This window comes from Bubalus bubalis, chromosome X (assembly GCF_019923935.1).
Source record: "Bubalus bubalis isolate 160015118507 breed Murrah chromosome X, NDDB_SH_1, whole genome shotgun sequence".
Taxonomy (NCBI): domain Eukaryota; kingdom Metazoa; phylum Chordata; class Mammalia; order Artiodactyla; family Bovidae; genus Bubalus; species Bubalus bubalis.
In genome coordinates this window covers 102441939-102467106 of record NC_059181.1, presented here as the reverse complement: position 1 = coordinate 102467106, position 25168 = coordinate 102441939, and the positions used below count along the sequence as shown (strand labels likewise).

General features: G+C 37.0%; 1 protein-coding gene across 5 annotated transcripts in view; it reads left to right on the top strand.

Annotated features, from left to right (window-relative positions):
- PCDH11X (protocadherin 11 X-linked) overlaps nt 1–25168 on the top strand; it is a 663770-nt gene that overhangs the window by 119742 nt on the left and 518860 nt on the right. For 4 of the 5 annotated variants that reach the window (XM_025277000.3, XM_044937389.1, XM_044937390.2 and 1 more), the window contains exon 3: nt 13672–16155. In XM_025277000.3, coding sequence (XP_025132785.2) covers nt 13672–16155 — 2484 coding nt within the window. Of the gene's footprint in view, nt 1–13671; nt 16156–19799; nt 20507–25168 lie in introns of those variants that run through there. The other variant, XM_025277001.3, reaches the window with a different exon arrangement.

Here is a 25168-nt window from a genome sequence, read left to right as displayed (position 1 = left end):
ATATTAATAACAATCAGTTTGGTTTTCAAAAGTATCTATTAGTGAAATATTGTATAGAAATCTTTCTGTCAGTGGCACAATGGGGATTAAGTAACAGTTTTTTTGTTGTTGTTTTATTCTTTTTGGTAATGATTACCTGCTGATTATCTCACACCCAAGAACTCTCCATAGTAGAAGAATTCTTGCCAACAGCAGTAAGGCATCCCTTTTAAGAGGCAACTATAGTTAAAACTGTTGAACTCAAAGTCAAGAGACTTGGTGCTCAAATATGCCTCTACAATAAACTAACTATGTGATCATGAGTAAATCACCCAACCTCACTGAATCTCATTGTCCTTTTTGTAAAAGGAGAAGAAGGAAGGCTAGATGATATCAGAAGTTCCTTCTAGTACTGAGATTGAAGGATTCAATATACTGTATTCTTGTTTTCTTATGAAACCAGCTCATCTAACTTGAGCACAAGGGAAGCAGCTGCTAAGAAGAGCTGATTATCAACAATTAGGAGTGACATTTCATTTGTTTTGCACGTGTTTTCAATTAAAAACAGTTAGTGATTAAAATCACATGCTTGAAAATATAGTCCTTAAAAGACAATATTTTCAAATAAAATGTAAAACATTAAAATGTCTGGGATCAAGTCCAATTTTTATTCTAAACATTTGCTAGTATTAAAGAGCTTTTTTTAATATTATGAGGCATGCTTAGATTTTGCAAGTGTTAGAAACTGAAGAGAAAGAGAGTGAGCTAGCAGGCAATGGAACAAGTAAGAAAGATAATGTTGAGTTATTATACATACTCATAAAAAATGTTGGTGTCCTCCTAGGGTGTTGGTAGAGTGAATCAGATTTTGTTCTCTGCTACATTTATATATGTCTCATATTTAGTCATTTGTTTAAGATATTCCTTTTTTTTTTTTCTAAAAGTCAAAATCTGGCTTTTCAAAATTAAGTTACTGAAAAAAGTGGAAACCTGATGAATGGATTTCTTTCAGTTCCCATCTCTTCTCATGTATATAATCACCCTGGTATCTTCAATTAAATCTCCTTTGTGCCAGTCTGTAACATTATGAATTTAAGTGAACACTTTAAAACATTTCAATCTGAATGCTTATTCCAAATAATATAGTCACATAGTTTGATTGTTCTTTTAGTTGGAGGACACAGAATAGTGATAGTGACACATGACCACAAAAAAGCAAAGATATAGATTTATCTTATGTCCCCCCCCACACACACAAATCCTGAAGTAAGAGAAAAATACACTTTAAGACAGACATTGAGTGAAGTAAGTCAGAAAGAGAAAAATAGTACTTACTTGGTAGTACAGTGAATAAGAATCCACCTGCCAATTCAGGAGACACTGGTTTGATCCCTAGTCTGGGAAGATCCCACATGCTATGAAGCTACTAAGCCCATGGACCACAACTACTGATCCTGTGCCATGCTTCAAACAAGAGAGTAGTCCCTGCTCTCCACAACTAAAGAAAGCCCACGCAGAGCAATTAAAACCCAGTGTAATAAAAAAATAAATAACTTTTTTTTAAAAAAGAGAAAAACAAATATGATATATTAATGCATATTTGTGGAATCTAGAAAAAAAAAAATGGTACAGATGAACGTATTTCCAAGGCAAGAACAGAGAGGCAGACATAGAGAATGGACACGTGAACAAAGTGGGAAGGAGAGGGTGGGATGAATTGGAAGATTAAGATTGACATATATACACTACCATGTGTGAAATAGTGGGAACCTGCTATAAAGCATAGGAAGCCCAGCTCGGTGCTGTGATGACCAAGGTGAATGAAAAAGGCGGGTAGGAGGGAGGTCCATGAGGGATGGGATATGGCTGATTCACTACAGCAGAAACTTAACACAGCACTTTAAAGCAATTATACTACAATTAAAATAAAAAGAGGTAGTATCAAGACACTGTCATTTTCAGTAACCTTCATGAGTACCTACTCTTACATAAGAAAGAAAAAAGTAAACTGTTCCTAGTGTTGAAATCTGATGAAATGGAGGGAAAAAATAAGTCAATGGAAGGAATTACTTTTCTTGGGACTTACATTAACACCAAAGAACCATATGCTATGAATGTCATAGTTCTATTCAGTTCAGTTCAGCTCAGTCACTCCATTGTGTCCGACTCCTTGCGACCCCATGTAACGCAGCACAACAGGCCTCCCTGTCTATCACCAATTCCCGGAGTCCACCCAAACTCATGTCCATCGAATCTGTGATGCCATCCAGCCATCTCATCCTCTGTTGTCCCCTTCTTCTCCTGCCCCCAATCCCTCCTAGAGTCAGGGTCTTTTCCAATGAGTCAACTCTTCGCATGAGGTGGCCAAAGTATTGGAGTTACAGCTTCAACATCAGTCCTTCCAATGAACACCCAGGACTGATCTCCTTTAAGATGGACTGGTTGGATCTCTTGCAGTCCAAGGGACTCTCAAGAGTCTTTTCCAACATCACAGTTCAAAAGCATCAGTTCTTCGGCACTCAGCTTTATTTATAGTCCAACTCTCACATCCATACATGACTACTGGAAAAACCATAGCCTTGACTAGACGGACCTTTGTTGGCAAAGTGATATCTCTGCTTTTTAATATGCTATCTAGGTGGGTCATAACTTTCCTTCCAAAGAGTAAGCGTCTTTTAATTTCATGGCTGCAGTCACCATCTGCAGTGATTTTGGAGCCCAACAAAATAAAATCTGACACTGTTTCCACTGTTTCCCCATCTATTTCCCATGAAGTGATGGGACCGGATGCCATGATCTTCATTTTATGAATGTTGAGCTTTAAGCCAACTTTTTCACTCTCCACTTTCACTTTCATCAAGAGGCTTTTGAGTTCCTCTTCACTTTCTGCCATAAGGGTGGTGTCATCTGCATATCTCAGGTTATTGATATTTCTCCTGAAATCTTGATTCCAGCTTGTGTTTCTTCCAGTCAGCGTTTCTCATGATGTACTCTGCATGTATGTTAAATATGCAGGGTGACAATATACAGCAAGGACATAGTCGTTTTCCTATTTGGAACCAGTCTCTTGTTCCATGTCCAGTTCTTACTGTTGCTTCCTGACCTGCATACAGATTTCTCAAGAGGCAGGTCAGGTGGTCTGGTATTCCCATCTCTTTCAGTATTTCCCACAGTTTATTGTGATCCACACAGTCAAAGGCTTTGGCATAGTCAATAAAGCAGAAATAGATGTTTTTCTGGAACTCTCTTGCTTTTTCCATGATCCAGCAGATGTTGGCAGTTTGATCTCTGGTTCCTCTGCCTTTTCTAAAACCAGCTTGAACATCAGGAAGTTCACGGTTCACATATTGCTGAAGTCTGGCTTGGAGAATTTTGAGCATTACATTACTAGCGTGTGAGACGAGTGCAATTGTGTGGTAGTTTGAACATTCTTTAGCATTGCCTTTCTTTGGGATTGGAATGAAAACTGACCTTTTCCGGTCCTGTGGCCACTGCTGAGCTTTCCAAATTTGCTGGCATATTGAGTGCAGCACTTTCACAGCATCAGCCTTCACGATTTGAAATAGCTCAACTGGAATGCCATCACCTCCACTAGCTTTGTTCATAGTGATGCTTTTTTTTAATTTATTTTTTAGATCTATTTATTTATTTTAATTGGAGGATAATTACTTTACAGTATTGTGATGGCTTCTGTCATACATCGACATGAATCTGCCATGGGTATACCTGTGTACCCTCCATGCTGAACTCCCCTCCCACCTCCCCCCACCCCCTCCCTCGGGTTATCCTAGAGCACTGGCTTTGGGTTCCCTGCTTCATGCATCAAACTTGCACTGGTCATCTATTTATTTTATTTTATTTTATTTTTAAACTTTACATAATTGTATTAGTTTTGCCAAATATCAAAATGTTTCCGCCACAGATATACACATGCTTCCCATCCTGAACCCTCCTTCCTCCTCCCTCCCCATTCCATCCCTCTGGGTCGTCCCATCGCACCAGCCCCAAGCATCCAGTATCGTGCATCAAACCTGGACTGGCAACTCGTTTCATACATGATATTTTACATGTTTCAATGCCATTCTCCCAAATCTTCCCACCCTCTCCCTCTCCCACAGAGTCCATAAGACTGTTCTATACATCAATGTCTCTTTTGCTGTCTCATACACAGGGTTATTGTTACCATCTTTCTAAATTCCATATATATGCCTTAGTATACTGTATCGGTGTTTTTCTTTCTGGCTTACTTCACTCTGTATAATAGGCTCCAGTTTCATCCACCTCATTAGAACTGATTCAAATGTATTCTTTTTAATGGCTGAGTAATACTCCATTGTGTATATGTACCACAGCTTTCTTATCCATTCGTCTGCTGATGGACATCTAGGTTGCTTCCATGTCCTGGCTATTATAAACAGTGCTGCGATGAACATTGGGGTACACGTGTCTCTTTCCCTTCTGGTTTCCTCAGTGTGTATGCCCAGCAGTGGGATTGCTGGATCATAAGGCAGTTCTATTTGCAGTTTTATAATGAATCTCCACAGTGTTCTCCATAGTGGCTGTACTAGTTTGCATTCCCACCAACAGTGTAAGAGGGTTCCCTTTTCTCCACACCCTCTCCAGCATTTATTACTTGTAGACTTTTGGATCGCAGCCATTCTGACTGGTGTGAAATGGTACCTCATAGTGGTTTTGATTTGCATTTCTCTGATAATGAGTGATGTTGAGCATCTTTTCATGTGTTTGTTAGCCATCTGTATGTCTTCTTTGGAGAAATGTCTATTTAGTTCTTTGGCCCATTTTTTGATTGGGTCATTTATTTTTCTGGAGTTGAGCTGTAGGAGTTGCTTGTATATTCTCGAGATTAGTTGTTTGTCAGTTGCTTCATTTGCTATTACCTTCTCCCATTCTGAAGGCTGTCTTTTCACCTTGCTAATAGTTTCCTTTGATGTGCAGAAGCTTTTAAGGTTAATTAGGTCCCATTTGTTTATTTTTGCTTTTATTTCCCATATTCTGGGAGGTGGGTCATAGAGGATCCTGCTGTGATGTATGTCAGAGAGTGTTTTGCCTATGTTCTCCTCTAGGAGTTTTATAGTTTCTGGTCTTATGTTTAGATCTTTAATCAATTTTGAGTTTATTTTTGTGTATGGTGTAAGAAAGTGTTCTAGTTTCATTCTTTTACAAGTGGTTGACCAGATTTCCCAGCACCACTTGTAAAAGAGATTGTCTTTAATCCACTGTATATTCTTGCCTCCTTTGTCAAAGATAAGTTGTCCATAGGTGCGTGGATTTATCTCTGGGCTTTCTATTTTGTTCCATTGATCTACATTTCTGTCTTTGTGCCAGTACCATACTGTCTTGATAACTGTGGCTTTGTAGTAGAGCCTGAAGTCAGGTAGGTTGATTCCTCCAGTTCCATTCTTCTTTCTCAAGATCGCTTTGGCTATTCGAGGTTTTTTGTATTTCCATACAAATTGTGAAATTATTTGTTCTAGCTCTGTGAAGAATACTGTTGGTAGCTTCATAGGGATTGCATTGAATCTATAGATTGCTTTGGGTAGTATACTCATTTTCACTATATTGATTCTTCCAATCCATGAACATGGTATATTTCTCCATCTGTTAGTGTCCTCTTTGATTTCTTTCACCAGTGTTTTAGTTTTCTATATATAGGTCTTTAGCTTCTTTAGGTAGACATATTCCTAAGTATTTTATTCTTTCTGTTGCAATGGTGAATGGAATTGTTTCCTTAATTTCTCTTTCTGCTTTCTCATTATTAGTGTATAGGAATGCAAGGGATTTCTGTGTGTTGATTTTATATCCTGCAACTTTACTATAGTCATTGATTAGTTCTAGTAATTTTCTGGTGGAGTCTTTAGGGTTTTCTATGTAGAGGATCATGTCATCTGCAAACAGTGAGAGCTTTACTTCTTCTTTTCCAATTTGGATTCCTTTTATTTCTTTTTCTGCTCTGATTGCTGTGGCCACAACTTCCAAAACTATGTTGAATAGTAATGGTGAAAGTGGGCACCCTTGTCTTGTTCCTGACTTTAGAGGAAATGCTTTCACTTTTTCACCATTGAGGATAATGTTTGCTGTGGGTTTGTCATATATAGCTTTGATTATGTTGAGGTATGTTCCTTCTATTCGTGCTTTCTGGAGAGTTTTTATCATGAATGGATGTTGAATTTTGTCAAAGGCTTTCTCTGCATCTATTGAGATAATCATATGGTTTTTATTTTTCAGTTTGTTAATGTGGTGTATTACATTGATTGATTTGCGGATATTGAAGAATCCTTGCATCCCTGGGATAAAGCCCACTTGGTCATGGTGTATGTTCTTTTTAATGTGTTGTTGGATTCTGATTGCTAGAATTTTGTTAAGGATTTTTGCATCTATGTTCATCAGTGATATTGGCCTGTAGTTTTCTTTTTTTGGGGGGATCTTTGTCAGGTTTTGTTATTAGGGTGATGGTGGGCTCATAGAATGAGTTTGGAAGTTTACCCTCCTCTGCAATTTTCTGGAAGAGTTTGAGCAGGATAGGTGTTAGCTCTTCTCTCAATTTTTGGTAGAATTCAGCTGTGAAGCCGTCTGGACCTGGGCTTTTGTTTGCTGGAAGATTTTTGATTACAGTTTCAATTTCCATGCTTGTGATGGGTCTGTTAAGTTTTTCTATTTCTTCCTGGTCGAGTTTTGGAAAGTTGTACTTTTTAAGAATTTGTCCATTTCTTCCACGTTGTCCATTTTATTGGCATATAATTGTTGATAGTAGTCTCTTATGATCCTTTGTATTTCTGTGTTGTCTTTTGTGATCTCTCCATTTTCATTTCTAATTTTATGGATTTGATTTTTCTCCCTTTGTTTCTTGATGAGTCTGGCTAATGGTTTGTCAATTTTATTTATCCTTTCAAAAAACCAGCTTTTGGTTTTTTTGATTTTTGCTATGATCTCTTTTGTTTCTTTTGCATTTATTTCTGCTCTAAGTTTTAAGATTTCTTTCCTTCTACTAACCCTGGGGTTCTTCATTTCTTCCTTTTCTAGTTGCTTTAGGTGTAGAGTTAGGTTATTTATTTGACTTTTTTCTTGTTTCTTGAGGTATGCCTGTATTGCTATGAACTTTCCCCTTAGGACTGCTTTTACCATGTCCCACAGGTTTTGGGTTGTTGTGTTTTCATTTTCATTCGTTTCCATGCAAATTTTTATTTCTTTTTTGATTTCTTCTCTGATCTGTTGGTTATTCAGCAGTGTGTTGTTCAGCCTCCATATGTTGGAATTTTTAATAGTTTTTCTCTTGTAATTGAGATCTAATCTTACTGCATTGTGGTCAGAAAAGATGCTTGGAATGATTTCTATTTTTTTGAATTTACCAAGGCTAGCTTTATGGCCCAGGATGTGATCTATCCTGGAGAAGGTTCCATGTGTGCTTGAGAAAAAGGTGAAGTTCATTGTTTTTGGATGAAATGACCTATAGATATCAATTAGGTCTAACTGGTCTATTGTATCGTTTAAAGTTTGTGTTTCCTTGTTAATTTTCTGTTTAGTTGATCTATCCATAGGTGTGAGTGGGGTATTAAAGTCTCCCACTATTATTGTGTTATTGTTAATTTCTCCTTTCATACTTGTTAGCATTTGTCTTACATACTGCGGTGCTCCCGTGTTGGGTGCATATATATTTATAATTGTTATATCTTCTTCTTGGATTGATCCTTTGATCATTATGTAGTGACCACCTTTGTCTCTTTTCACAGCCTTTGTTTTAAAGTCTATTTTATCTGATATGAGTATTGCTATTCCTGCTTTCTTTTGGTCCCTATTTGCATGGAAAATCTTTCTCCAGCCTTTCACTTTCAGTCTGTATGTGTCCCCTGTTTTGAGGTGGGTCTCTTGTAGACAAAATATGTAGGAGTCTTGTTTTTGTATCCATTCAGCCAGTCTTTGTCTTTTGGTTGGGGCATTCAACCCATTTACATTTAAGGTGATTACTGATAAGTATGATCCCGTTGCCATTTACTTTATTGTTTTGGGTTTGAATTTATACTCCGTTTTTGTGTTTCCTGTCTAGAGAATATCGTTTAGTATTTGTTGGAGAGCAGGTTTAGTTGTGCAGAATTCTCTCAGCTTTTGCTTGTCTGAAAAGCTTTTAATTTCTCCTTCATACTTGAATGAGATCCTTGCTGGGTACAATAATCTGGGCTGTAGGTTATTTTCTTTCATCATTTTAAGTATGTCTTGCCATTCCCTCCTGGCTTGAAGAGTTTGTATTGAAAGATCAGCTGTTATCCTTATGGGTATTCCCTTGTGTGTTATTTGTTGTTTTTCCCTTGCTGCTTTTAATATTTGTTCTTTGTGTTTGATCTTTGTTAATTTGATTAATATGTGTCTTGGGGTGTTTTGCCTTGGGTTTATCCTGTTTGGGACTCTCTGGGTTTCTGGGACTTGGGTGATTATTTCCTTCTCTATTTTAGGAAAGTTTTCCACTATTATCTCCTCAAGTATTTTCTCATGGTTTTTCTTTTTGTCTTCTTCTTCTGGGACCCCTATGATTCTAATGTTGTAGCGTTTAATATTCTCCTGGAGGTCTCTGAGTTTGTCCTCATTTCTTTTAATTTGTTTTTCTTTTATCCTCTCTTATTCATTTATTTCTACCGTTCTATCTTCTAATTCACTAATCCTATCTTCTGCCTCTGTTATTCTACTATTTGTTGCCTCCAGAGTGTTTTTAATTTCACTTATTGCATTATTCATTATAGATTGACTCTTTTTTATTTCTTCTAAGTCCTTGTTAAACCTTTCTTGCATCTTCTCAATCCTTGCCTCCAGGCTATTTATCTGTGATTCCATTTTAATTTCAAGATTTTGGATCAATTTCACTATCATTATTTGGAATTCTTTATCAGGTAGATTCCCTATCTCGTCCTCTTTTGTTTGGTTTTTTGGGCATTTATCCTGTTCCTTTATCTGCTGGGTATTCCTCTGTCTCTTCATCTTGTTTAAATTGCTGAGTTTGGGGTGTCCTTTCTGTATTTTGGCAGTTTGTGTAGTTCTCTTTATTGTGGCTTTTCCTTGCTGTGTGTGGGTTTGTACAGGTGGCTTGTCAAGGTTTCCTGGTTAGGGAAGCTTGTGTCGATGTTCTGGTGGATGGAGTTGTATTTTTTCTCTCTGGAGTGTAATGAAATGTCCAGTAATGAGTTATGAAATGTCTCTGGTTTTGGGGTGACTTTGGGCAGCCTGTATCTTGAAGCTCAGGGCTGTGTTCCTTTGTTGCTGGAGAATTTGCTTGGTATGTCTTGCCGTGGAACTTGTTGGCCCTTGTGTGGTGCTTGGTTTCAGTGTCGGTATGGATGCGTTTGATGAGCTCCTGTCAATTAATGTTCCTTGGAGTCAGGAGTTCCCTGGAGTTAGGGTTTGGACTTAAGCCTCCTACTTCCAGTTATCGGTCTTATTTTTATGGTAGTTTCAAAACTTCTCCTTCTATACAGCACCATTGATAAAACATCTACATTAAAGATGAAAAGTTTCTCTACTGTGATGGTCACTCAGAGAGGTTCACAGCGTTACATGGAGAAGAGAAGTGGGAGGAGGGAGTTAGGGGTGACCCAAGTGAGATGAGGTGGAATCAATAGTGGAGAGAGTGGGCTAGCCAGTAGTCACTTCCTTATTTGCACTCCACAACTGGACCGCTCAGAGATGTTCACAGAGTTATACAGAGAAGAGAAGAAGGAAACAGGAGACAGAGGTGGCCAGAAGGATAAAAGGGGGAAATGAAAAGGAGGGAGACACATCCAGCCAGTAATCAGTTCCCTAAGTGTTCTCCACCGTCTGGAACACACAGAAATTCACAGAGTTGGGTAGAGTAGAGAGGGGTTAGGGAGGAGATACAGGCGACCTGGTGGAGAAAACGGAGAGTCCAAAGGGAGAGAGAGCAGTCAAGCCAGTAATCTCATTTTCTAGTGAAAAATGAGTCCTGAAGATTGGGTTCTTAAAGGTACAAAATTGGTAACAAATACATAAAAGCATAAATTAAAAATCTAGAGTAGAGTTTGGAATTTTTAAAATGCTATGTTAATGAAAAGAAGAAGAAAAAGAAAGAGAGAAAAAACGAACAAAGAAAAACAAACAAGGTCGCAAAAATTATAAAGAAACTACAGGTACAAAATTGATAACTAATACCAAAAAGCAAAAATTAAAAATCTAGAGTAGAGTTTGGACTTTCAAAAATACAATGTTAAAAAAAAAAGAAGAAGAAAAATAAAGAGAGAAACAAACCATCAAAAACAATGTTGCAAAAATTATAAAGAAAATACAGGTACAAAATTGATATCAAATACCAAAAAGCATAAATTAAAAATCTTGAGTAGAGTTTGGAATTGCAGATATACGATGTTATATAAAAGAAGAAGAGAAAGAAACAGAGGGGAAAAAAAAGAAAAAAAAAGTCACAGAAATTATAAAAAAAAACTATAGGTACAAAATTGATAACATATACCAAAAGGCTAAAATTAAAAATCTAGAGTAGAGTTTGGAATTTCAATAATACAATGTTAAAGAAAAGAAGAAAAAGAAAAAAAAAAAAAAAAAACACGGTCAAAAAATTATAAAATATATATATGAAGTTTGCTGAAGAAGAAAAAAATAGGGTCTTTTTTTTTTTTTTTGCAAAGTAATAGTTATAAAAGTGAAAATTAAAGGACAATAGAGGACTTAAAATTTTTTTAAAAAAAGAATTTAAAACAAAAAAAAAGAAAGAAAGAAAGATTGATCGTAAAAATAGTAAAAATATATCTAGGTCTTTCTCTGGTTTTGTTGTGAGTATTGTGGGTTCAGTTCATTTTTGGCTAGTTCCTTGGTCTGACTTATATTTCTCAAGATCTATAGGCCCCTTCCTATGTAGTTCGTAGTAACCACAGGGTTTTAATCTATGGCTTGTAGCTTCCAAGGCGTTTCCCTCTGTTATAGCTTCTTCTGTTTGCTGGTCTCTTCAGTGTCTGGTTTCCACCCTGACACAAAGGGGACGGTGGAGGACACTTTTTTTTTTCTTTTTTTTTTTTTTAGGCTCACTTATTCAGCCGCACTGTGGGGAGGGAGGGAGGGATGCTGCAAACAGATAACACTGGCATGCGCTCGCAGTGCCTCAGCCACACTGGGTCTGACCCCGCTCATGGCGCGTGTATCCTCCCTGCCCACACTGCTCAGGCTCTAGGTTGTTCCACCGGGAACTATCAGAGGCCGGCCCTGGGCTGAGCTCTCAGGTCCAAGCCGCTCAGGTTCAGGCATTCGGGTAGTCCTCAGAGGCGCAGACTCGGTTGGGCCTGCGTTTTGTGCTTTTCCCAGGTCCGAGCAGCTCAGGTGATGAGGTGTTTGGCGAGCGCCAATGCTGCGACTTATCGCCTCCCCGCCACTCGGTTATCTGGGTGTAAAACCGGCGCACCTTCTCAGGCAGCTGTTGACCGTCCAGACCCCCAAGAAGTTTTAGTTAGCAAAGAAGCCTGCTTACAGTTTTATAGATAGTGTCTCTCTGGGGCTGCGATTGCCCCCTTCTGGCTCTGGCTGCCTGTCACCGGAGGGGGAAGGTCTGCAGCCGGCTATCTCTGTTCAGTCCTTTGTTCTGTGCGTGGGCCTGGGGGTGTCTTAGGTTAGGGCTGGCTTTTCGCGTGGAAGATATCCCACAGTCTGGTTTGCTAGCCCAAATTATTTCGCTCAGATAGTGCTCAGGACTTTCGGGCCTGATTCTTACTCTAAGGGACGCAGCCCGCGCTGCACTTCCCTGCCCAGCCCCCGCTTGCTAAAGCCATGTGCAGGCATCTGTGCTGCTTCTCCGCTGGGGGAGTTATCGTAGGGCTTGCAATCTGCGATTTTTAATTGTTTATTTATTTTTTTTCTCCCTTTTATGTTGCCCTCTGTGCTTCCAAAGCTCGGCACAGATTCGGCAGTGAGAAGGTTTCCTGGTGTTTGGAAACTTCTCTCTTTTTAAGACTCCCTTCCCGGGACTGAACTCCATCCCTCCCTCTTTTGTCTCTTTTTTTGTCTTTTATATTTTTTCCTACCTCCTTTCGAAGAGTTGGGTTGCTTTTCTGGGTGCCTGATGTCCTCTGCCGGCAATCAGAAGTTGTTTTGTGGAATTTACTCGATGTTTAAATGCTCTTTTGATGAATTTGTGGGGGAGAAAGTGTTCTCCCTGTCCAACTCCTCCGCCATCTTGGCTCCTCCCCCCCATAGTGATGCTTTCTAAGGCCCACTTGACTTCACATTCCAGGATGTCTGGCTCTAGGTCAGTGATCACACCATCTTCTGTGTATTCTTGCCACCTCTTCTTAATATCTTCTGCTTCTGTTAGGTCCGTACCATTTCTGCCCTTTATTGAGCCCATCTTTGCATGAAATGTTCCCTTGGTATCTCTCATTTACTTGAAGAGATCTCTAGTCTTTCCCATTCTGTTGTTTTAATCTATTTCTTTGCACTGATCACTGAGGAAGGTTTCCTTATCTCTTCTTGCTATTATTTAGAACTCTGCATTCAGATGCTTATATCTTTCCTTTTCTCCTTTGCTTTTCACTTCTCTTCTTTTCACAGCTATTTGTAAGTCCTCCCCAGACAGCCATTTTGCTTTTTTGCATTTCTTTTCCATGGGGATGGTCTTGATCCCTGTCTCCTGTACAGTGTCACAAACCTCAGTCCATAGTTCATCAGGCACTCTATCTATCAGATCTAGGCCCTTAAACCTATTTCTCACTTCCACTGTATAATCATAAGGGATTTGATTTAGGTCATACCTGAATGGTCTAGGGTTTTCCTTACTTTCTTCAATTTATGTCTGAATTTGGCAATAAGGAGTTCATGATCTGAGCCACAGTCAGCTCCTGGTTTTGTTTTCGTTGACTGTAGGTTCAGTCTATTGTGCCTGCTAATTTAAAACAACAACAACAACTACAACAAGAATTTAAATAACATTGTGCTTTTAATCTCTAAGATGCTTTTTTTTTTTTTTTGCCACCCCATATTTGCAGCATCTTAGTTCCCTGACCATGGCTTGAACCTGGACCCTGGTATTAAAAGTGCCATGTCATAACCACTGGATCACCAGGGAATTCCCGAAAATTCATTTTAACACCTTTTTCTATAGGAGAAAAAAAGGGAAAGTTTGTGTTCTTTACACAAAGTTTTATTCTTATCAGAATTTGCATATTTTCTCCCTTTGCCAAAGGTTTTAGCTATATTTGTTAGACGTTGTATATGCACTTTTGTGTTGGTTATTTTATACTTAATTGTTACTTTTGGAAGTGAAAAGTGCCCTAAACAGCTGAAATCTACAGTAAGATATTTTAATTCATTTGAAGTAACCATGGTTAATTCACTTATAATTTCATTTTCCATGTGAAATTGTGATAATTCTTTTTAAATTCTACATTATTCTTCTTTTTGAAATCATTAGTAATTCAAAAAATTAGTTACACTTATCACTGTAAAATGCTGTAACCTGAGAACATCTTCTAGAACAATTCAAATTTCACAAGTGTTTGGAGATGTTAAGCACCTTGTTTGTGGTGACACTATTATAGACAAATTTGGGACTTAGAACCCAAGTCTCTGGCATTTATTTCTGAGTTGATCCTATGTCATGTGGCTTCAAGTAATTGAAAACCAGTCTCATTAAATAATAACATAAGCTAAAATGTTTCATTCTTTGTTTTTCAGGGTCAAAATATTTTTGGGCTTGATATCATTGAAACCCCAGAAGGAGAAAAGATGCCGCAACTAATAGTTCAAAAGGAGTTAGATAGGGAAGAGAAAGATACATATGTAATGAAAGTAAAGGTTGAAGATGGTGGCTTTCCTCAAAGATCCAGTACTGCTATTTTGCAAGTCAGTGTTGCTGATACAAATGACAACCATCCAGTTTTTAAGGAGGATGAGATTGAAGTCAGTATACCAGAAAATGCTCCTGTAGGTTCTTCAGTAACACAGCTCCATGCCACAGATGCTGATATAGGTGAAAATGCCAGGATTCATTTCTATTTCAGCAATCTTGTCTCCAGCATGGCCAAGAGGCTATTTTACCTCAACTCTACCACTGGACTTATCACAGTAAAAGAACCACTGGATAGGGAGGAATCTCCAAACCACAAGTTACTGGTTTTGGCAAGTGATGGTGGATTGATGCCAACAAGAGCAATGGTGCTAGTAAATGTTACTGATGTCAATGATAATGTCCCATTGATTGACATAAGATACATCATTAATCCAATCAATGGCACTGTGGTTCTTTCAGAAAATGCTCCTCTCAACACCAAAATTGCTCTCATAACTGTGACAGATAAGGATGCTGACCATAATGGTAGGGTGACATGCTTTACAGATCATGAAGTCCCTTTCAGATTAAGGCCAGTGTTCAGTAATCAGTTCCTCCTAGAGACTGCTGCATATCTTGACTATGAGTCCACAAGAGAATATGCAATTAAATTACTGGCCTCAGATGCTGGCAAACCTCCTTTGAATCAATCATCCATGCTCCTCATCAAATTAAAAGATGAAAACGACAATGCTCCAGTTTTCACTCAGCCTTTCATAAGTCTTTCTGTTCCTGAGAATAACTCTCCTGGCACCCAGTTGACAAAAATAAGTGCAACAGATGCAGACACTGGGCGTAATGCTGAGATACATTACCTGCTAGGCATTGATGCTCCATCTGAATTCAACCTGGATCATCGTACAGGCATTCTGACTGCAGTGAAGAAATTGGATAGAGAAAAACAGGAAAAATACTCATTCACAGTTCTGGCAAAAGATAATGGGATGCCATCTTTAATAACCAATGCCACAGTCTTAGTGACTGTTCTTGATCAGAATGACAACAGTCCAATTTTCACTCACAATGAGTACAACTTCTATGTCCCAGAAAACCTTCCAAGACATGGCACAGTAGGACTAATCACTGTAACTGATCCTGATTATGGAGAAAATTCTGCAGTAACTCTCTCCATTTTAGATGCAAATGATGACTTCACAATTGATCCACAGAGTGGTGTCATCCAACCGAATATTTCATTTGATAGAGAAAAACAAGAATCTTATACTTTCAATGTAAAGGCTGAGGATGGTGGTAGGGTATCACATTCTTCAACTGCCAAAGTCACTATAAATGTGGTCGATGTCAATGACAATAAACCAGTTTTTGTTGTCCCTCCTTCCAACTACTCCTTTGAATTGGTTTCACCATCTGCTAATCCAGGCACAGTGATCTTCACGGTAGTTGCTATTGACAGTGACACTGGCATGAATGCAGAGCTTCGTTACAGCATTGTAGGAGGAAACACAAAAGGTCTGTTTATGATTGACCAAACAACAGGCAACATTACACTGAAGGAGAAATGTGTCCTTGCAGATCTTGGTTTACACAAACTGATAGTCAAAGCCAAGGATTTAGGGCAACCTGATTCTCTCTTCAGTGTCATAAATGTTAATCTATTTGTTAATGAGTCGATGACCAATGCTACACTAATTTATGAATTGATGCGCAAAAACATTGAAATACCAGTGACCCAAAATGTTGAGACAACTCATACATCCTCACCATCAAGTGACTATGTCAAGATCATGGTTGCCATTGTTGCTGGCACCATAACTGTCATTCTTGTTATTTTCATCACTGCTGTAGTAAGATGCCGCCAATCACCACACCTTAAGGCTTCTCAGAAAAACAAGCAGAATTCTGAATGGGTTACTCCAAACCCTGAAAACAGGCAGATGATGATGATGAAGAAAAAGAAGAAGCATACCCCTAAGACCTTACGGCTTAACTTTGTCACTATTGAAGAAGCTAAGGCAGACAATGCTGACAATGATAGAAACACCGTCACACTAGACCTTCCCATTGAATTGGAAGAGCAAACTATGGGCAAGTACAACTGGGGCACTACACCTACTACTTTCAAGCCTGACAGCCCTGATTTGGCCCAGCACTACAAATCTGCCTCTCCACAGCCTGCTTTCCAGATCCAGCCAGAAACTCCCCTAAATTTAAAGCACCACATCATCCAGGAACTGCCTCTTGATAACACCTTTGTGGGCTGTGATTCCATCTCCAAGTGTTCCTCCAGCAGTTCTGATCCCTACAGCATTTCTGAGTGCAGCTATCCAGTGACAAATTTCAAGACCCCTGTGTCTGTACACACCAGACTGGTAGGTAATCAAAGTTTCTCACTAACCTTTCTAACTTTATTTTTCAAAATTATTTTCAGTTGTAGTAGGGCTTTACAGAATCTACTGACTCAATGGGGGATCAAAACAATCATATTTTTCAGAATTATCCAAATAGGTATATGGATTTATTTAAGTTTGATGGAAAATCAAAACAAAATGACTCCTAATTATAGGAAAATTGGGTGAGGAATGATGATTATAATAGGGGCAGTGTTGTCTGTAGATGGCACTATGACACTTCCTGTTAGAGAAGAAGTGAAGTGAAGTGAAGTCACTCAGTCGTGTCTGACTCTTTGTAACCCCATGGACTGTAGCCTACCAGGTTTCTCAGTCCATGGGATTTTCCAGGCAAGGGTACTGGAGTGGGTTGCCATTTCCTTCTCCAATATACTGGAAAAACTCCAAAATTTTTGGAGGTCATGACACCGTCCTCAGTACAGTTGTGTGCATGAGGACGAGAACAGCCCGGGCTGCATATATCACAATAATACCTTTTGGAATTTGATAAGCAGATCTTAATGGTACTGAGACTGCCAGCTTCAGTTGGTAAAATCTATCTACCCAAGATAGTCGAATAGCATCAAGATATCCTCCCCACTCACCATGCTCCCTAGCCCCCACAATGAAAAGGGAGTATAATGTTCCGATTAGGAACTCACCATTATTTTGGTTTATACATCTGTATTGACACAATGTAGCAGGAATGAAATTAGGAAAATGAAGTCATGCTAGTCTCATGTTCAGTCAAGAGAATGAAATATATATGAAATCTCTACTCTAGATATTCATTTGAGTATTTGCATATTCATGCAAGGTATTGAGACCTTCAAGAGACATTCTTAAGAGATAATGACTTTTGGAAAATGAAATATGATTGCTTTCTCTAATTGGCCTGAAGGAAAATATGAGCATATTAAGACCCAAGGCATCGGCGTACAGTAATTTAAAATCCAATGAATTATGAAAACAAGAGCTTATACAGTCTTCTTATCGGTATTTCATGGAGAAATGAATAAAAATGTATCCAGAAATCCACAACTAAATTAAATAATTTAAGTATGATTGTTTCCTTAATAAAGTTATATGATGGAATTTATCTACATTTTTTTTTCTCGCAAAATCATGCCATATGTTGACTTTGTTTGTGTTACTCTTAAGAAGGTCTTCATCTCAATTTCAATGAATAAAAGCTTGTAAAAACTTAGTTAGGCTTAATAAAATGTAGTAATATGAAAGTCAGAATAAGTTTCTTCTCACCAAAGTTAGAGATATTAAAGAAATCTACCAGGATTCCAAATAGCAATGAAAATGATTTATGATTAGGAAATGTCTTAAGAATCGAAGTCACTCAAGGATCAATGCATAGTTAAATAATACAATGTTAGCCTTTCTCAATCACTGAGCAAAATTAAGAAACTAATTTAGTTGTGCATTCATTTTTGTTACAATAATTTCATAATTATGTTATTGTAAATGGTAAAATAGAACCCTACTCTCTATGGAGTTTTTTATATGCTTTGAATGAGTTTACAGGGCAGTGGTTATTTCTACAGTTCACATGAGCCCCATGTTTTCTACCAAGGTGGATCTTAAATGGGTGGCAAACATAACAGACGCCTAACATTTCATCATGGTGGGTTTTTATTTATATGTAACCATTAAAAAGTGTGATCTCATTTCCTATTTCTCATTGCTATCATTCTGTTTTTGGAAACATTTCTCAACAAAAAAGTATTTTTTATGACTAGCACTTTATGTGTTTTGTGTAGCCTAATAGCACTTTTCCCGGGGGTAAATTTGTGATTCACTTTAAAACCTTCAATGAGTAGGGTTTGTGAATTACTTTCACAGAGCATCATTTTTAATAGATTGGCTTGTAAAGTTTGTTAAAAGAGAAAATTCTGGTTTCAACTGTTTTCAAAAGCATGGAGATGTTTAAGAGCTAGACTTATTTTACATGAAGACAAGAACATACAGTAAGCAAACCATAGATGGTTTTCCAAATATCTTCTGCTTCTTTTAAACTATTTTCTAATCCTGAGAAAGTCAATACAATTAATAACTTTTATTCATACATTTTATTTTATTTAGCAAAGGAATCTTTTCCTAAACATAGGATAATAATTTCACAGGACAGGCAAAATAAGGAAAGTAGATGCTAATGAGAATAAAATCTTGGTTATCATTTGGTTTTAATTAGCTAAAAGGACTATCTTAGAATCAATGTGCTCTCAGATGAAATTCTACTTTTTCAGATCTTAAGAAATAGGTAAATTATATATTTTATGTCATTGGTTGACAGATGTTTCAGATTAATTACTAAATATCTTCTGGACATGAATTGGTGAACTTAGGGAGACTAATGTGATACTAAAAATAATTTGAATCCTTGTATTTTTTGCAACATTTGCAATGTTCTTCGCCCTTTCTATATACACTTCATTTTCTGATTAATGCCAAGAAGAGTCATTTATATTCACTGATGTTGCAGAATGCTGAATGCTCACTGAGCACTGAAAAAGAACTCATGTATTTATAAAATTCAAATACAGTAGATGTCTTCTTTTCAAAAAAAACATCATACAAAATGGGGAAAACTGTCAGCCAATAAAATAAAAATGTATTGTTCCTTAAGGAAATTCTGACAGTGGAATAAAATATTAGTGTTATCAGAAGGCAGAATTAAATCCAATTGTCTTTAAACAAAGTGAGAAATACACTTTTCAAAGGAGGCTTTAGGGTGATATTTACATTTAGTTCACTCTTCATCTGAATAGAAATATGAGTGAAGAAATTAATTGGTTCTAGGAGGCAGTAAGATATAAGTGGATTTATTAAAATTTTCATGTTTTAAAAAGAGAATCAAGTATTTTCCATATTTTTTTTCTCTGACATTTGTGTTTTGAAAAATATGGAACATTCATTAGATAGAAGTATATCTATTGCATGAAATGATTTATACCTGGGTTTAATGGTATAAACCCAGATTTAATGGTATAAACCCAGCAAAGATACTCCTCTTTGATATAAATTTTTACAAGTATTCTGGATGACATTTCTGTATATATTGTAGTAGAAATTAAAAACAAGACTTTTGAAAGATGATCTTACAGTTTGCTTTTTATTTCCATCTTTCAGAGTAAGCAGATAGGGTTTGCTTGGTGTGACTCTGGGAAAACAGTATGAATAATCATTTTAGAATCAATTTTGATACTTGTATAAAAGAGATACAATGCCAAAAAGAAGCCTTGCTTAACACAGTTCTCCCATTAAAATATTGTGAAGAAAATATATTTGGAAAATAGGAAAAAATGAATTTATTATCTTGAAATGGCCTTCTGTGTACAAGTCACTGTCTTAGCCATGTATTTAAGATACTTCATTTCAAAAAGAAACAATTCATGGTTACATGAATGTAGGTATTATAAATGGATTTGAAATGTAAGAGGAGTCTGAATTAGCTTGGAATAAGATTGGTATTCACCACTGTTAAATTCCATAACCTTGATCTTGTGTATCTGTATTTTAGCAATATGAACTTTAGCCACATAGCATGATTGGCAACTAAGACTTCTAGAACACAGCCACCTGATTTTGATATCATGTTATTTTTCTTGTCCTAGACTGATTCCAGGACATCAACTATTGAAATCTACAGTGAGATATAACTTTCTAGGAACAACATGATTCCATTCCCCTTCCAAAAAAATCTATGATTTGTGATTTCAAAATTTGGCTAAGATCATTAATCTTGTAGTCTGGATTTCCCACTATAAAGGCAAGCAAAACAAAAACCACATTAAAGATTATGCCCCACTGAACCTCATATTATTTTGGCTATAATTTGCAATCAAAATTTTAAATTTGTGGAAAAAATAGTGCAGTGTGATAAAAAAAAGTTTTATCATGCTGTTTCTCCATTTGCTTGCTCTGAATGTCAACAATTGTGATGTAATATAATGTGTCTTGATGTACAAACTGATGATTAATATATCAATCATGAAACATGGAATTACTTGCCTGGTTCTATTGCTGAAGATTTTAAACATCATCTCCAGGAGTTTGGAAGTGAAGCTGAATTATCCAAGCTACACTCTGAAAGGTATCCAGGGAAAGAGATTGTCTTTAATACTCCAAACAGCAACAAGCAAAAACACTCTAGTTGATTTTTTGAAAAATATTCACTAATACAGTGTTGTTGAGAAAATAAGTATAAATATCCATCTCTCTGCTTAAAAGTTAGATTATATAAACAAATTTTAATAGGTTTTTATGTTGACTATAATCATGTTGTTTCACTACTTTATTCATTAAAAATTTATTTTTGCTGTAATTATGTTTCTTTTTCTATAAATACTGAAAAATAAGTTTGTTTGTTTGTTTTCTATTTTTACCTCTCAAGAATGTCAGTTCTTTATACTCCCTGACATTTTGTAAAAAACATGCTGGTATTTCTTATGTAATGAAACATAATTCCCGTCATATGAGAGTAGAGACAAGGATTTAAATACCATATTTTGAAAGATTTTAAACTTAATTTTGAAACTACAAAGGAAAATATACAACACTATAGTCACAGCTAGATAGATCTGCATTATTTCTCTGGCATTAATTTTCTGAATACATTCCATTGCTTTGAGTAATTTGCCTTTAAACATATTCTCCACAATATGTTGATCAACCAATTTCCTATACAAATGACTGAATGCTTCAAACTGGGTGTACATATTTACTGAGGAAGGAATGATGTGCCTCAATTTTATATTGTATTTTTAAGCTGCTTATGATTTACTAACCATACTAATAAAAGTTAAAGAAACACACGATTTTGTGTGACAAAAAGGGAGTATAAAGGACCCTTAAAATTATTACATAACAGATGTTTCCTGGCTTCTCATTCAAATGCTTCATTGTGTATCATCTTACCTTGCAAAGTGAGAATAGAATTTGGTCTATCATGTATGTACATTAAATTAGTGAAGTATTTGAAGTGTTCTTTGGTGTAAAGGTATTTACAAGTGGTTTATGTTTTATTTAGCATTTAAAATTAGTGTAATTCTTATATATCTGACATATAGGCAGTATTTTTTTTTAAGATTTCTGTTAAAAGTTAGCATTTGCATTTACTCAGTACAAATCTCTGGTACCTCCATTAATATCAAATTCCTTGAACATACTTGCTATTTGGTGTTTTAAATATAACTTAGTTAATGATAAAGATTGTGATTGTAGCTCTTACTGGTAATGAGAAGTGTCACGTAAATTACAATATTGTATTGCAATACTTATAAACAACTATTGTAGAAAAATACTTAAAATTAAAATTTACCTTTGTGAAAGTTATTCATATAGAATAATCTTATAATTCCTCTCCCACTTCTTAAATTAAATATTTGAGTTTAATTCAAATCATTTCAAGGAATGTCAAAATTGAGCCAACTCATTATACCCTTAGAGTCAAGGCCCTGCAGGTACCAAGATGGTGTACTAAGAGTAGGAGTTTCCAAAATCCATAGCCTCAGTTTAATTGTAAGTAAAGTGATGAAACCCAAGAAAATGAATTAATACTTCACATGTCTCATGATCAACTACTGGGGCTTCATGACCATTTGTACATATAATTATTATAAAAGAGCATTTTAAATATTAGTTTCATGGACACATTCTGTGAACTAGAGAACACTTCATTTTTCTTCTACTTCTGTGAACATTTCCTTTATGACTGTAATAAGGAAAACTCCTAATTACTCCTTTGTATATATGAAGATGAAAATGTCTTGAAACAGTTATTTCAGTTCAGTTCAGTCGCTCAGTCGTGTCCCACTCTTTGCAACCCCATGAATCACAGCACGCCAGGCCTCCCTGTCCATCACCAATCTGATTTCAGTGTTGACCATCTGGTGATGTCCATGTGTAGAGTCTTCTCTTGTGTTATTGGAAGAGGGTGCTTGCTATGACCAGTGCATTTTCTTGACAAACCTCTATTAGTCTTTGCCCTGCTTCATTCCGTATTCCAAGGCCAAATTTGCCTGTTACTCCAGGTGTTTCTTAACTTCCTACTTTTCATTCCAGTCCCCTATAATGAAAAAGGACATCTTTTTTGGGTGTTAGTTCTAAAAGGTCTTGTAGGTCTTCATAGAACCATTCAATTTCAGCTTCTTCAGCATTACTGGTTGGGGCATAGGCTTGGATTACTGTGATACTGAATGGTTTGCCTTGGAAATGAACAGAGATCATTCAGTCGTTTTTGAGGTTGCATCCAAGTACTGCATTTCAATCTCTTTTGTTGACCATGATGGCTACTCCATTTCTTCTGAGGGATTCCTGCCCGCAGTAGTAGATATAATAGTCATCTGAGTTAAATTCACCCATTCTAGTCCATTTTAGTTCGCTGATTCCTAGAATGTTGACATTCACTCTTGCCATCTCTTGTTTGACCACTTCCAATTTGCCTTGGTTCAAGGACCTGACATTCCAGGTTCCTATGCAATATTGCTCTTTACAGCATCAGACCTTGCTTCTATCACCAGTCACATCCACAACTGGGTATTGTTTTTGCTTTGGCTCCATCCCTTCATTCTTTCTGGAGTTATTTCTCCACTGATATCCAGTAGCATATGGGGTGGAGAGGTCTGACAGAATGTGTTCCACTGGAGAAGGGAATGGCAAACCACTTCACTATTCTTGCCATGAGAATCCCATGAACAGTATGAAACAGTTATTTAGAATCCCTTAACAAAATTCCTCAATATTTGTTTGGGTGTCATCTTTGTAAAAGATGAAAATAGAAATTATTTTGAAAGCTGCTAGTGATCCCATCTCACATAATACTATTTCTGTGAGAAAAGAACTTCTGAAATGATGTCTTTCCTGCTCTTTGTGGCTAAATATTTACCCATATAAACTAATGATGATCGAGATTTAACAGTATTTAAAATTCGGCCATTGATGAAAATGGATCCTGCTTTTGATTATTAACTACCCTTGGTCTGTCCTTTGCTTATGCTTGAAGAAATAATATTACCCTTTGAGAACAGTATGGACATCACTGAATCTCATTTTTCACAACAGCCAGAGAGAACAAAAATATGTATTTTTCTAGTTGATTCCTTCTTTGTCAGTTGCTTTGCTGACACTTTTAATTTAATCATTGGTGTTCTTACATGTTTGCCTTACAAGATCTCAGATATTTCCCCATCAATTGTGCTGCAATTAATGGACTCCTAGAATATTCTCAATGAAGTGTCCTTGATGGTCTCTTTGGTTCATATTCTAGCCAGTGAATACAGAAAACTGAAGGAAACCAAATCTTAAGACTAGTCATCAAATAAACTTTTATGGACTATCTAATTGATTAACTAGAATATGCTGTATGATTTCACACCTGGAAGCACTCAAAGGACTATTACTTTCTTTTGATTAAAATCCACAGAACATAAACTGAAAAATAATATTGCTAAATGCAATTCCTCATTTTTCATTAAATATAAAAGTTTATTTTTACAAGTAGAATAGTTTTGCCATTATATATTTTTAAGTTACTTTTATTTTCGATGACTTAAATTGAAAATCTTATAAAAAATTTTCATTCTATCCATTCAGTTCAGTTCAGTCACTCAGTCGTGTCTGAATCTTTGTGACACCATGAATCACAGCACGAGAGGCCTCCCTGTCCATCACCAACTCCCGGAGTTCACTCAGACTCATGTGCATCGAGTCAGTGATGCCATTCAGCCATCTCATCCTCTGTCATCCCCCTCTCCTCCTACCCCCAATCCCACCCATCATCAAAGTCTTTTTCAATGGGTCAACACTTTGCATGAGGTGGCCAAAGTACTGGAGTTTCAGCTTTAGCATCATTCCTTCCAAAGAAATCCCAGAAAGCATCAATTCTTTGGCAGTCAGCTTTCTTCACAGTTCAACTCCCACATCCATACATGACCAAAGGAAAAACAATAGCCTTGACTAGATGGACCTTTGTTGGCAAAGTAATGTCTCTGCTTTTCAATATGCTATCTAGGTTGGTCATAACTTTCCTTCCAAGGAGTAAGCGTCTTTTCATTTCATGGCTGCAGTCACCATCTGCAGTGATTTTGGAGCCCAACAAAATAAAGTCTGACACTGTTTGCACTGTTTCCCCATCTATTTCCCATAAAGTGAGGGGACCAAATGCCATGATCTTCGTTTTCTGAATGTTGAGCTTTAAGCCAACTTTTTCACTCTCCTCTTTCACTTTCATCAAGAGGCTTTTTAGTTCCTCTTCACTTTCTGCCATAAGGGTGGTATCATCTGCATATCTGAGGTTATTAATATTTCTCCTGGCAATCTTGATTCCAGCTTGTGCTTCTTCCAGCCAAGCGCTTCTCATGATGTACTCTGCATATAAGTTAAATAAGCAGGGTGACAATATACAGCCTTGACATGCTCCTTTTCCTATTTGGAACCAGTCTGTTGTTGCATATCCAGTTCTAGCTGTTGCTTCCTGACCTGCATACAGGTTTCTCAAGAGGCAGGTCAGGTGGTCTGGTATTCCCATCGTTTTCAGGATTTTGCACAGTCTATTGTGATCCACACAGTCAAAGGCTTTGGCATAGTCAATAAAGCAGAAATAGATGTTTTTCTGGAACTCTCTTGCTTTTTCGATGATCCAGCAGATGTTGGAAATTTGATCTCTGGTTCCTCTGCCTTTTCTAAAACCAGCTTGAGCATCTGGAAGTTCACGGTTCATGTATTGCTGAAGTCTGGCTTGGAGAATTTTGAGCATTACTTTACTAGTGTGTGAGATGAGTGCAATTGTGCAGTAGTTTGAGCATTCTTTGGCATTGCCTTTCTTTGGGATTGGAATGAAAACTGACCTTTTCCAGTCCTGTGGCCACTGCTGAGTTTTCCAAATTTGTTGGCATATTGAGTGCAGCACTTTCACAGCATCATCTTTCAGGATTTGAAATAGCTCAACTGGAATGCCGTCACCTCCACTAGCTTTGTTTGTAAT